At 39.9% G+C, this 13,214-nt stretch overlaps 1 protein-coding gene across 2 annotated transcripts in view; it reads right to left on the bottom strand.

Annotated features, from left to right (window-relative positions):
- Positions 1-13,214, bottom strand: part of BRAF (B-Raf proto-oncogene, serine/threonine kinase) — an 82,796-nt gene that overhangs the window by 11,825 nt on the left and 57,757 nt on the right. The window contains exons 9-17 of one of the 2 annotated variants that reach the window (XM_042795311.1): positions 12,341-12,377; positions 10,756-10,875; positions 7,928-8,064; positions 7,094-7,211; positions 6,299-6,383; positions 3,791-3,967; positions 2,253-2,299; positions 1,554-1,672; positions 672-803 (exon numbers count right to left, since the gene is read on the bottom strand). In XM_042795311.1, coding sequence (XP_042651245.1) covers positions 672-803; positions 1,554-1,672; positions 2,253-2,299; positions 3,791-3,967; positions 6,299-6,383; positions 7,094-7,211; positions 7,928-8,064; positions 10,756-10,875; positions 12,341-12,377 — 972 coding nt within the window. The remainder of the gene's footprint in view (positions 1-671; positions 804-1,553; positions 1,673-2,252; positions 2,300-3,790; positions 3,968-6,298; positions 6,384-7,093; positions 7,212-7,927; positions 8,065-10,755; positions 10,876-12,340; positions 12,378-13,214) is intronic. The other variant, XM_042795312.1, reaches the window with a different exon arrangement.

The raw sequence follows: 13,214 nt of genomic DNA, 5'->3' as shown, positions 1-13,214 counted from the left end.
CAGAAAAATAATGAATCAGATAATGCCTTTGCAAACGTGCCTATCCTGTGGAGATATATTACAGGCATGTGGTATCATTAGACTTAAGGAATATTTGTTCACAATTAAGTAATCTTTTTACAGGAGTCACACGCTCTAGAAAGTCATATACTCCATCAAGCAGGATTTGAGAAACACTGATATCCTGAAATTCAATTAGATGGTGCATGCGTTTCTCAAGACAGAAAGGAATGTAAAACATTCAGAGAGATGATTGCTGTTCCATTTTGTCAATCCCGTTGCTGAACTATTATTCAGTGCAAAGGGAAGGCGGACAAAAACCCCCAAACCCAAGAAATAACTGAACACAGAGAGGACCATTTTGCTTTTGCAGAACTATTCTAAACTAGATTATTATTAAGTAATCTGCTCTCTCCCTAATAAGTATCCTGGCAACCAGCTCAGAAGCTGAAAATCTATACTTGAAGAACAAAAAAAAACCCACACCCAACCTAAAGAGACGTAAATTGGTCCTACACGGCTGAGGCAGATCTAGAAAATGTAGAAACATCTCATAACGTCAGAATCAGAAACGTAAATCAAACACACAGTACATCAAAACGTACACTTCAGGAGGCTGAATCAATCTCTGCTTCAGGCCACGGCTGCCTGAAGCCAACCCCTTCCCTCACCTGGTCCCTGTTGTTGATGTTTGAGTACGGTAACTGTCCAGTCATCAGTTCATAAAGAACAATTCCGAACGCGTACACATCCGACTGAAAGCTGTACGGGTTTTTATCTTGCATTCTAATAACTTCTGGTGCCTGGAACGTAAAAGGAAAGAATTTGGGTTTTTTTCACCACATTGGGCTGCACCTCACACACCAAGAACAAAACACGGACTTGTTCAGGGTGTAACAGGCGCAAGGCCCACTCTTGCCTTCAGATGTGATCGGGTCCTAATATAGAGTGGATGTTGATACGAACCTCAAAAGTACATCGGTTCATTTTAGCTTGGTGATCCCTTTATTCCCCTACGACAGAACAAAACGACCATATCCAGGCCAAGAAGCTATAACTACAGTTATAATGACACTGAAAAGAATGCCAACTATCAGAGCCTTCAGTTTTTCAGGGAGAAAAGGAGGTCGTAACTATACTTCTTATTAAGACTTAAGCAAGTTGTATAACTTCTTGAGAGTAACCACGCTTGAATCCTTAAAACTTAAGGGCATCTTACTTCTGGCTGAGCTAGTTCCTCTGCAGGATGTTTTCTGTGGCTTTTCTCACCTTCTCCTCAACCCTGGCTTACTCATACCCTTTTTCCTTAGCCACCATTTTCTGGTCAGCTTAAACCTCAGAGTAAGGGATGAAGACACTAAAGGTTTTTTGCTGACTGCTGGAAAACTTAAAGAAGAACTGAAAAGCATTCATTTAGTACTTCATATTACCGCTTGTGTTTTCCAGCTTAAGACAGCTTCTGTATGTCAGTGTGAGGGAGGGATAGTCTCAGAAACTTTGGCCAAAGCCAATTAAATCTGTTGAAACAAACACCCCGCTTCCCTCTTGCTTACCATCCATAGAATAGATCCAGACAACTGTTCAAACTGATGAGATCCGCTCCACCGTGATTTCACTGTAGCTAGACCAAAATCACCTATTTTTACTGTGAGGTCTTCATGAAGAAAAATATCTAAGGGAGTAATGTTAAGGGCAAACAAACAAGTGGTACCGCTCCTGGCCTACAAGAACAATAAACAACTACAACCTTGCAACATTAGATAGAACAGTTTTAACCACCCACCATCACTGAAGGTTTTCATATAACACGGGTTCTATGCAGTCAGCGTGGTGTATTATGGTATTTAAGGGTTACATAAGCAACGACTGGGCTAGTGCTGAACAGACCAGGGCCCAGGTGGCTTTCTTGAAATGCCAAGTACGAGAAAAGCTGAAAATACCTTCATGAGTGAACTGGTGTAATCTCTCATTACATGTAGAAATCAAACGATGCAAAAATCTTTGTGATACCCCAATAAAACTCGCTACGTTATTGCAATCGCATCAAGAGACATAGTAAGTATTCCTTACTTTTCTACTAGTGGTATTACCCCTTCTCAACGAAATTTCAATGCAGCAAACAGTCACACATGAACAGCTTTTCACATCACTAAGTTAATTTCTGGCTGAAAAAAAAAACAAACCAAACCAAAACAAAACAACCAAACAGGAATGTTGTCACCTTCCACAATCACATCTCTGGGAAAGGATACTATTACTCTTGAGGTCTCTGTGGATGATTGACTTGGCATGCAAATAACTGAAAAGAAACATCATAGATTAGGTGGGTTTAATGATATTTCCCTAATCAACAACTCAAAATTCACTGTATTACTGAAACACAAATTCTGTAGATGTTCAAACTGCACATATTTATCAAGGTGGTAAAACTTCAGTTACCCTGAAACAGCCACAGCAAAAAACCCCAACTAATAACAATCAAAAAATAAAATAAAGCTTAGATTTCCAGCTCAAACCAGATGCTACCGAAGAATGAAATAACAATTATGCACCAACTTCTGCTTTTCAGGTCTATGTCAATATTCAGAATAAAAGAACTCCAGTAGTTTCTGACATGCCATTCAGTGCCGAAGGCTCTGCCCCCCAGCCTTAACGGTGACCATCAAGACGCTTTGCGGGTTAGCCACAGCTTTAGGTAAGATGTTTCTAAAGTGCAGGAGCTAAATGTGCTTCCCAGTCTCAGCGTGTACTCAAGTGTGCTGACTGCTTTTTAGTACGGGACTGGAAAAACTGATCCCCTGATTGCAGACTGGATAAATAGATTGCAGGGAACACAGAGGAGAGTACCTGCCCCACAGCACAGATACAGCCTAAATTAGGCAACTAGTCTCCCACGGCTCTTTGTTTAGTCAATGAGATTGGCACAAACCTGCTGGAAAAGCCCCAGTTTATGGCTCTGCTTTGAATCGCGCTCATAAGCCAGCTTCTGCAGCTCCACTACCTACAGAGGGAGCCTGGGGAGATGAGCAAGCTAACAGAAGGCTGGGGCTGGTTGCTGCAAACACCTCCCCACCTCGACTGAAAATGTAATAGAACACTTGGTAGAAAAATGGCACGCTGAACTGCAATCATCATAGCAGCTTTCCAGATGGAGAGCGATTTCTCTGATCTTACCGTCAGTGTTCTGATTTTGACACACAATATTGGGCTAGTTTTGTAAATTCTAACTCACTCAGTTGCCCTCTATGGGAGTAAGGGTTACTTACAGTCCTTAGAACAAAATAGGTACGTTTTCTGCAAATTCTGAAATCTATTATTTAGAGAGCTACAATACTTACAAGAAAAGGAGAAAAAAAAAAAAAAATCGATTGCATTATCTTACAGGATTCTGTCCTCTTGTTCACAGGGTGTTTCTTTTTAAACTATGTTTTACCTCCTACCCTAAGACTATCTGCACTGTGAATATTGCAAAGCCTGGAACAGAAATCTTTGCTTACAAGAATGAAAGTTTAAGTGCACTGTAATTATCTTTATTCTACCGTCTAAGACTATATTGCCTTGATGATTTGTATTTCCCTATGTTCCACAAAAAAAAAAAAAGAACATGAAGTTTATTTTACTAATCAAAACAATAAACGTTTCCCCAAAGGCTCTGATCGTCGAGGCAGGACCCTGGGCTTGGCAAAGTGAGCAGACAGCTGGCCTTATTGGCCCATGTCAGTCAGAGTGTGAAGGGGATAAGTAAACATTGCCCCAGTGCTCATTTGCAAACAAGTAATACGATACTTACTCCATGCCTTGTGCAGTCTGCCGTGCAATATCAATTAGTTTGATCATTTCAAATTTGGTCTCAATGATGTGTAGATGGTGATATAAGCTGGACCCCTCACACCACTGTGTAACAATAGCCAACTGGGGTTTTGTTGAATAACCCATGAAAAGCAGGATATTCACATGTCGTGTTTTCCTATTGGAAAAAATAATCAGGAGGAGATCAGGTGGATCAGGACATCGGGAAAAACGCAGGCAGATCTAACACAGTCTAACTGTATATTTCCAAACGGAAGTTGTTGGGTCAATCTCAACTTTTACTAAGACAACATGCTAACCTGTTGCTAGATTCAGTTTAATGAATTATTCCAGCAGTTAGCCTTTCTTATCCTAATGACCCGGAACAGCTATTCTGGGGTAAGCACCGCTTCCTCTCGCTTTTGCAAGCGGCCCAGCACAGGACTGCTCAGAAGACGATGTTACCACTACGTCCCCAGGGGACGGCGACAGTTTGCAGGCAGGTATGCTTTTGTGTAACCCCAGTCTCACTATGAGACGTCGCTGCCCGTAAGGAGGACATTCAAAATGAAATTGCAGTCTCAGAGGCTTCCGGGAAGGACAACCCTTTCGCTCAGAAACCATCAACACACCTCCTTGACAAGGCTTCAGTTTTTCTTAATCCTTTATTTGACAAAAATTTGGTGCTCTCTATGGAGCCAGCATACAAGGAAGGATGGAAACAGGTATGAAAACTGTTCCTCAGTCAGGTCACGATATGAACTTGTTTCCATACAGCACTGAGAGAGACTGAGCTCACCACAGTGATTTGGCCAGATTAAACCAAACCTGTTTCAAAGACAGAGTGACTCCAGACAGAAAAACCCCACAACGAAAAATGCAGAGAGGATTATCTCAGGAGGTACCTCAGTAGATTCAAGGCCTGAAGGAATCTACTGATAAACTGTGACATCTGAAAGATTCTCATCACCCTCCAGAAAAAGTCAATCAGATTCTTAATTGTCATCAAACGGACATGAAGAACTAGATACTTCCAAACATACCAGTAAGATATTACAAAGATGAGACACCTAAGAAGTCCTGAGTATTTCTGAGCCTTCCCGGGGGCTGAGGAAAAATAAGGGCAATCTTCCAACACAGCTCTGTACCGAATGCAGTCAGCTCACTGCTGATGAAACCTGACAGACCAAGCTTAAAACCCGCGGTAGCTTCTTAAATCTATGCTGCTGCTGAAGATGGCAGAGCTCTTTATGTTTTTAAAATTCAAAAACTAACATAGGAGCCCAGAGTGTGAACCTCTTTGTCCTCTCAGCAACGTGGACTAGGACAGTTGTGGAGCATGTGACTGTGCCTTTTTCAGGTTCAAGAATTTGTCAAGGGATGCTGAGAGTAACTGCTGAGTGAACAAAAAATAAGCGGTTTCTTGCAAATCCTACCTCAGAACTAAGAAAGCAATGATGAAGCCTAACTGAAAAGGCACAACTACATGTAAACCTGGCTTGTCTGGGTCAAACAATAGGACAACTGAATATTTACTGTGAGTGCTGAAGCTACCAGCAGCACAGAAAGGCTGGACTCCAGCTATGGGACTACCAGCAGAAATCTGGACTAGGTATGTAATACAAGATTTTTGATTTTATTAAATTCTTGTGAGCAGGTGTGTCAAAAATATGCAGAGATATCCAAAGTAGCATACCCCAGAAAGCCTCTACTTCCACAATTATTGGCTTTGAGTTTTCAGAACTAACATTTCCTGGGGGAAAAGGCTGACCATCCCCGTTTCACCGTGTAGCTTATTGGGGATGCTCCTCCAGCACAGGTGCCCAGCTCAACACATCAGTTTTCCAGAGGTAAAAACCTTCTTTCTATTTTGTTTCTTAAAACAGAATTATGCTCAAGACTGTACTTGGACACTAATGGCCTTCCCCCGCAAACATTCTATTGTATTGTGTTGGTTGATCCTCTTTTAAGACCTGAACCCAAGACAAATGCTTCCTCTGAGAAAGTACAAGCAGTAAACATGAGAAAAGGAAATCACAAAGTGACTTTATGAGAAATACATCTAAAAAAAAAAACCTCGAAGAGAAGTCAATGCTACTGAACAGAAACCATTAAACAACAGAAAACAAGGGCAGCGCTGTAGCTCAAACCCAACAATCAGTCATGCTCTCGTTCCATCTCAGAACACGGCTGAGAGGAAGGAAAGGCCTGCAGTTCACACGTGGGCCTGACCGTGCCCCGGGGGTAGTACAACAGCAAAAACCAGTCCCAGCTCGAGTGTTTGGACATACATATATTCAAAACATAGGTGCACAGACAAACACGTCCAGAGGAAGGAAGAGCTAGCAGCGGATACAAGGACATATTTTCAAATGGGAAGTTATATTTTCTGCCCAAAGTACCATCATGGAGGAATAAGATTAATGTGTTCTAACGGAAATCTAAAATTCAATGATTAATGAAGCATAAATCTACACACATTATTTTATGCTGTTAAAAATATTCTTACCTGAGCACTCCTACTTCATTTTTGAAAGCCTGTAACTGTTGAGGTGTGGGTGCCGTAACATTCAACATTTTCACTGCCACATCACCTTTAAAATAGCAATTTTTAATAAGTGCCATTCATACACATTCCTCTATTGAGAAAATGCAATGTAGAGCATCAGAAATATTGAGATACCCTATTTTCCAGCTTTTGTGAAATAAACGACGACAATAGTGAAATAAGTAAATATTCTGTAAAATCTATAAATGCTACTTGTATTTTACTTTGAGAAGGCCTAGCCAAGTCAAAGCTTTCCAAATACATGCTCTAAATCCTTATTCATCAATACTTCAGCCTTTCTAGTAGGCGTGTTCCATCTTTACCCCCGTACTTACTTAATTCTGAAGAACATGCAGGAGTTGAGTTTCTAAACAGTTTGAAGTTCTAACGTTACCTATTTAGCACGCTATTCCATTAATTTAAAAATCATCTTTATGGCCCTTCAGCAGACTTCCCCTGGTATGTCCACGTGTCTGTCACACTGAGGAGCCCAGAACTGGACCGAGCACTCCAGTTATGGGCTCACCAGTACTAAGGGGAAGGATCAGCTCCGCTGACCTGCTGGCCATGCTTTGCCTAACACACACCAGGATTACATCAGCTTTCTTTGCAGCATGGGCACATTGCTGGCTCATGTTCAACTTGCTGTTCACCAGAAACCCCACACACTTCTGTGAAGCTGCTCTCCAGGTGGGTGGCCCCCAGCAGGCAATGCTACTTGCTTAAAAATAACTATTTGCCATGATGGCCACATACCATGCCACTTTCCTTTGTAGACTGTTCCAAACGATCCAGATCCTATCCTCTGTCCAACTGTGATCTGTCCATCTGGTATCTCCCAATCATCACTTGAATCCCGTCGACCAAGGGTTTTCTTTATATATATATATATATATATGCATAAACAAGAAAAATGAAGAAAGCAAGTGCATTAATGTCTGTGAAAACAGCTGCTTTGTTAAAGATTTGGTACCAGCATCTCATATCATTAAAGTCCTAAAAGAACTTTATTTTTCAGATATTGAATTTGCTTTTTCAAGTCAGTCATACACAAAACCTCAGCACACAGCTATACTAAATTATCTCCTGGCACGAAATATTTGCCACAGGTTTCTGGCAGTGCTAAAGCCAGTAAATACTAAGAAACTCTTACCAAAAAGAAAGTCTCATTTATTTTTCAATTCTTACTCAACCATAATGCTAAACTGTGAATTTAAAATAATGCAGACATTTTAATGTATTGTTACATCTGAGAATCACTAGAGAACTTTCAAAGTTCATGAATCGTGGTGGGAAAAGTTAAGCTGTTATTTGAAGGGAAACTGGCATTATAATATGAAGCACACCAAGACATTTGGGTGCAATGGAGTAAAATGAGTACAGTCAATTATTTAAATGATTTATATATCAGTCCCAAAATGTCAATATTCCATTATTTCTTGGTTTAAAGTCCTTGATCGTTACCACACTCATCTTCAAAACAATTCAGAAGGCTTTGATGGAAGAAAAGTGAGAGGAACATGGTTGTGTAGTATTTCTATACTATGAATATACCAAACTATGAATGACAATAGCTGATATTCCCCTTACCATTCTACTTCTGTCTTCTGAGGATGAGGATGATTTCCTCTCCCGTTGGGGTCCTGGTGACTTCTGTAACGCTTTCACATTGGTGAGTGACCCAGGCAAAGAGGCGGGAGGTGTTGCAGACAAACCTGCAGTTGAACCTAAAGTTCAGAAACAGGATCATTTTATCTCTAAGAAGCCAGCTGACAAGAATGTATTGATATTAGGTGCAAGAATTGTGTTTAAGATGCAGTATCTCCAAACATCAATGTAAATGTTAAGAGGGAACAAACATATACTAGGAATGTTGTCCTAATATTAAAATTAGTGCTCAAGTCTTAGATTTGAGGAAGATGCACGTCTATAGCAAACACCCCTGTACACCAAATAGTCCCAAGTCTCTTGTTCGTGAGTTATCAGAAGGACAACGTCTCTTTAAATAGAAAAAAAAAAAAAAAAAATTAAAAATGTCCTTTTTAATTCCACTGGTTTCTTCGAGAAGAAAAGTAGTAGCATTTTAGTTAGCAGCAGCTACCTCTCAGGCTTCTTACAGCTAACCTTATAGGGACCCAATAAATAGCTGAAATACTGTACTTTGAAATCAAAATAGACTAAATGCAAAGAATGGAAATGTTTTCTAGTTGAGTCTCCAAGTGCCACCTGAAAACCATTTGGCTGTTTTAAAGCTATCTGTTAGCAGAGAGCTCTTATTTAAAAGTAACTATTAGACTGCAGAAAGGATTAAAAAAGAACAAGTACTTCAGTGAGCTATTTGAAGCACATTCTATTAAATACAAAAAGAACAGTACATCTGTAGCCTATACATTATCTAAACAAATCTATGCAGGAAAATGTCACTGACAGAGCTGTGTTTCAGAGCCCCAACGGCTCTTTACAAATAGAGCACTTCAACTAGACACTGCTTTTTAAAACACACCATAATTATTTGTAACAAGGTTATGCTGACTCTCCCGATGCAGAGGACATAAAATAGGGTCAACTGTTAATTAATTTCATACTGCTTTGCTAAACGATGTATGTCACTGTCCAATATTCCATTGCCTTCTCTCACATCAGTGCCCTGGGAAGTGGTAGAAGACAATACTCCTCACATTCCTTCAGAAGCCCCCCTCTTAACGAAAAAGTGTCTCCCAATCCCAACTTGAGTTAAAAAATTGATTTTGTGACTTTTAAAACCGTTGCTCTAGTTCAGTCACTCAGTGCATGCTAATTTATCAGACTATATATATCCATCACTGCCTGTCCTCACTGAGCTAAAATCCATACATTTAGAAGTGGAAGCACAAAATAATGACATACAAAAACATCAAAAATGGGATGCAGCATCCATAAACTTTGTCTCACATGCTAAAGCAACAGTAACGATGCATACTGGGCATCCTAATTACAATTTACAAGCAGCTGGATGCCAGTGACCTGAAGGATGGACTTTTGTTCACATTCATGTTCTGGTCACTACACTGTCATGTATTTATTATATTATTTGTCTGAAATCACACATATATGGAATTAAATGCATGATGTTCCCAGAAAACGAGCAATTTTCCAGAAGTTTTACTGGGTTACAGACTTCCTCTGTAACGGCAAAGCTCTACTAGAATGCATTTTCTTTAGAGACAACTAAAGTCTCCTACTTAAATTTTAATACCATGATATAGAAACACTAGCACAATATTCACCCTTCTCCAAAAACGCTTACAGCACATGGTAGAACATGACAGTTAATCTGTTCATAATAATACCAGATGGCCTCTTTTCCAAGTTATAAGAGAAGAATACTTCAGAGAGTGCTGGATTTAAGTCATTAGCTTGGCCTCTGAAGCTGCATGTAACATATTCCATTCTGTAGCCAGTTTGCTTGTTGGGAACACCTGTCTTCTTACAAAGACTTCAGGAAGAACTTTGCAAGTTCATAAGGTGAACTGCTCTTGATATATTCTGAAACAAAAGTCTTTGAAACAGCCAAGATGGTAGCATTTGAAACCCACACTACATGCACTGAACTACCCATTTCTACATGTGTATGTACAGACACCAATATTTACATTTCACTCAACAGTTGGCTTCTCCAGCGTAGGAAATTCCACACAGTTTTTTGGGGATTTTGTGCAATACAACAGATCCATTGACAGCTTTAGGCCTGAATTACCCCCAGCGTCAATGACGTGAAAATGGAAGAGTCTTATTTTACATGGTACGAGACACAAACAAATACCGTTTAACTGGAAATTTACTAACTAAATAAAAACTACATGGTCTAAACCATCTAGGGCCCCAATGTGGTATCAACAGCACATTCTCAAAATGGAGTATTTGTTGAAAGGTGACATGACACATCATTTGGAAAGTTCAAGACCTAACAAGGTATCAATGGAAATGTTTGTAATTCACATTTGATTTATTTCCTAGATTACTTTTCAAAACAATGAATATTCAATATCAAAAACTGTTAAAGCACTGAACTGACTTAAACTGAACAGTCAAGGAAATTCTAAGTTAAGGACGTCACTTTAAAATCACTGCAATGAAATCCAAGGACCTTTGTTTAGAAAAATTTTGTGAAGGTCCACACAAAAACCTCAACTATGAAATTCCTTGCTTTTGAAGATTTAAGTCAGACTTTCTTTACAGTCATTTTCAAGCGTGTAAAGGTGATAGTGAGTATGTGTGAAAAGCACATTCAAAGCATTCCAGCCAGGCCAAGCAAAAAAAAGAGGTGTTCCGATAAACTCACACACTTACATACACACGGTGTGAGGGTGAGGCACAAACAGCATCTGTGGTTTTACTTATTTTGTTTGGGTGAAAACAAGAAAGAAGAGCCCAACTACCTCTGAACACTGGGCCAGGCTCAAAATCAAACACTATTTCACTGGGGACAGAATGAAGGAGGGGACTGGGAGTCCGGGATTGGTATTTCCGAAGACAGCGCATCAGCTGGTTCAAAGGGGCTGTTAGAGAGAAAGAGACGGGCAGGCAGAGACAGAAAGACAGACACACAGAAGAAATGAAAGAAGTCATGGGAAATAACTAGGATGCTTTGACTCCTATTCATAGATTGCTTCTGTACTTTGAAGAAAAAAAAAAAAAAAAAAAAAGTCAATTACTAATAACACTGTTTCAGGACTGGGAATAGCCAATTGTTTTCAGATGCCAAGCAGACAGTTTATGATCAAAAGTTAAAACCAACATGATAGCACAACATTTAAATGCTGGACAAAATGGGCAAAACTGTGGAGAGCCACACCTATCAACACATACAAAAATAGCTACCACCGGCAACTCTAAATTAGTGGATTAAAGGAAATTTCTGTGGGATTAAAGGAAATTTCTTTTTAAAAAGAAGCATTCTATTGCTGGCATAACAAAAAATAGCTGTATCAAATGCAATGCACTAGGTAGGTACCATCCTACCAACTACCAGATTTGGGTGGGAGAAACAAAGTCAGTGACAGCCCACAGTACAAAACCTTAGAGACCGGGAGAGAGCGCACTAAGGTAATTCAGATTTTAAGTATGGCTGAAGCACGTTATAATTGGTAGGAGACGACTGTGTTAATGATTTGGAGTTGGAAAAACTGTCACATGCCTGCCCTACTTACTATTTCTTTATTTCTATATTGTTGTTATATTTATAGGAATAAATACAGCACATACAAAGCCTTCTCTGGACCTTGACAGCCAGTGGGAGAAGTGACTTAACAGGCCCATGCGTAACACATGAAGAAAAATAAATCTTCTGGCACTAGTTCTGACTTAACTGAGAATTAGGGCTGTGTGTTACTGAAGGAATCATAAAGACCTGGTTTTAGCATAAGGTCCTAACAACCTGGTTCCAAGAGTAGCACAGGCATGCAGTACAGCAAAGCAGCATCTTCAGCAGGGGCAGAGGGGGAGAAGAACCGGAGTATGTCACGCTGCCTTAGGATGCAGCAGATCGTATGGAAGGTTCATCTACCACGTTGATGGTTTCCAATGAAACCCCCTGTTGTTTCCATGGGCGGAAAGGTAACGACAGGCATAAAAACCTATAAAAATCTTTGAGAGAGTTGGGAAGTGGCAGCACATCTGTGCGCAGCCGTGTAGGTGAGTGAGTGTGTGTGTGTGTATGTGTGTGTGTGTGTGTGTGCAAGAGCAAAAGAGTGATGGTGCAAGATAATTTTAAAGCTAAAAAACTAGATACCACTTCAAAACTTTTTCTCCTTCTGTCTCCCCCACTCCCAGAATGACCGGCAAATGACTCAACCTTTGTCAGACAAATATTAAGTTCATGGACAAGCAAATGCAAATTAATATTTTGTTCTAGTCATATTTTCCTTTGTGCCTGTGTTTTGTGGGAGAAAGTAGAACAAAGGGAAGGGACGGAGCAGTTGTGTAATTAAATACAGCACAGTAGCTAGTTTAAACACTACTTACCTCCCTCTCCTCGTAAGCCCTGGTCTCTAATCAAGTCCTATAAATTAAAAAAAGAAAGCGTTTAATTTGCGTATTATTGTTTACATTCCAGAATCAGTTAAGATTGGTCAAATTGAGAATCCATAATCTCGTATGTTGCCCATAAAATAAAAGCTGTGTGCTACCCTGTCTTACTAACAGCAGCAACTTCAAAGAACTGTTTATAACAACTATTCAACTTTTCAAAATTAGTTGCTTTAAAACAGCATCTCTCAACAGTAGAGTGAAATGTACACCACCAAAAATAGATACTGACATGAAAATATTGATTTAAACATGCAGTTGGCCAAAATGCATGAAGAAATATCGAACCAAACGTTCTAGTTACAGTGTCTACAGCACAAATTATTTGAACTGTCATATCATAAGCTGGGACACCAATTTCCTGTACTGAGGCACATCAGTCAAATGAGTTCTGCTTTGTTTTTCCTTGTAACAAAGCACCTCATTTGCATAGCCAGGCGTACTCTGTTCTCCTCAGAAACAACTAACTGCAAAAGGTTTCCTTCATTTGCAATCCACTGTGAGCTGAGAGTCTTTTACAACATATCCAGACTAAAAGCAAACTATACTGAAGATTTTTCTAAACAGAAGAGAATTAGAACATTCTAGCAATTTCCCTCGGTACGTCCCTTTTCATCAAGCCAAAAGCACTGGTGCAGTCTCTCAGCTGCACCACTGCCATATACCGTACGCAAATGTCTACACAGCCACACTCCTAACACTCAATTAGCACCTTCCACTCGGTTCACATGCAAAACAGTTTTTGTGCCTCGGTGTCCAGGCAGACTTCAAAACTGCTCACCTGCCAAATGACTAATTTCTAAAGAGTAGG

Source organism: Tyto alba, unplaced genomic scaffold (genome assembly GCF_018691265.1).
Source record: "Tyto alba isolate M040663 unplaced genomic scaffold, T.alba_DEE_v4.0 Super-Scaffold_21, whole genome shotgun sequence".
NCBI classification, from domain to species: Eukaryota; Metazoa; Chordata; class Aves; order Strigiformes; family Tytonidae; genus Tyto; species Tyto alba.
The sequence above is the reverse complement of the archived record's forward strand: the minus strand, read 5'-3'. Positions and strand labels throughout refer to the sequence as shown.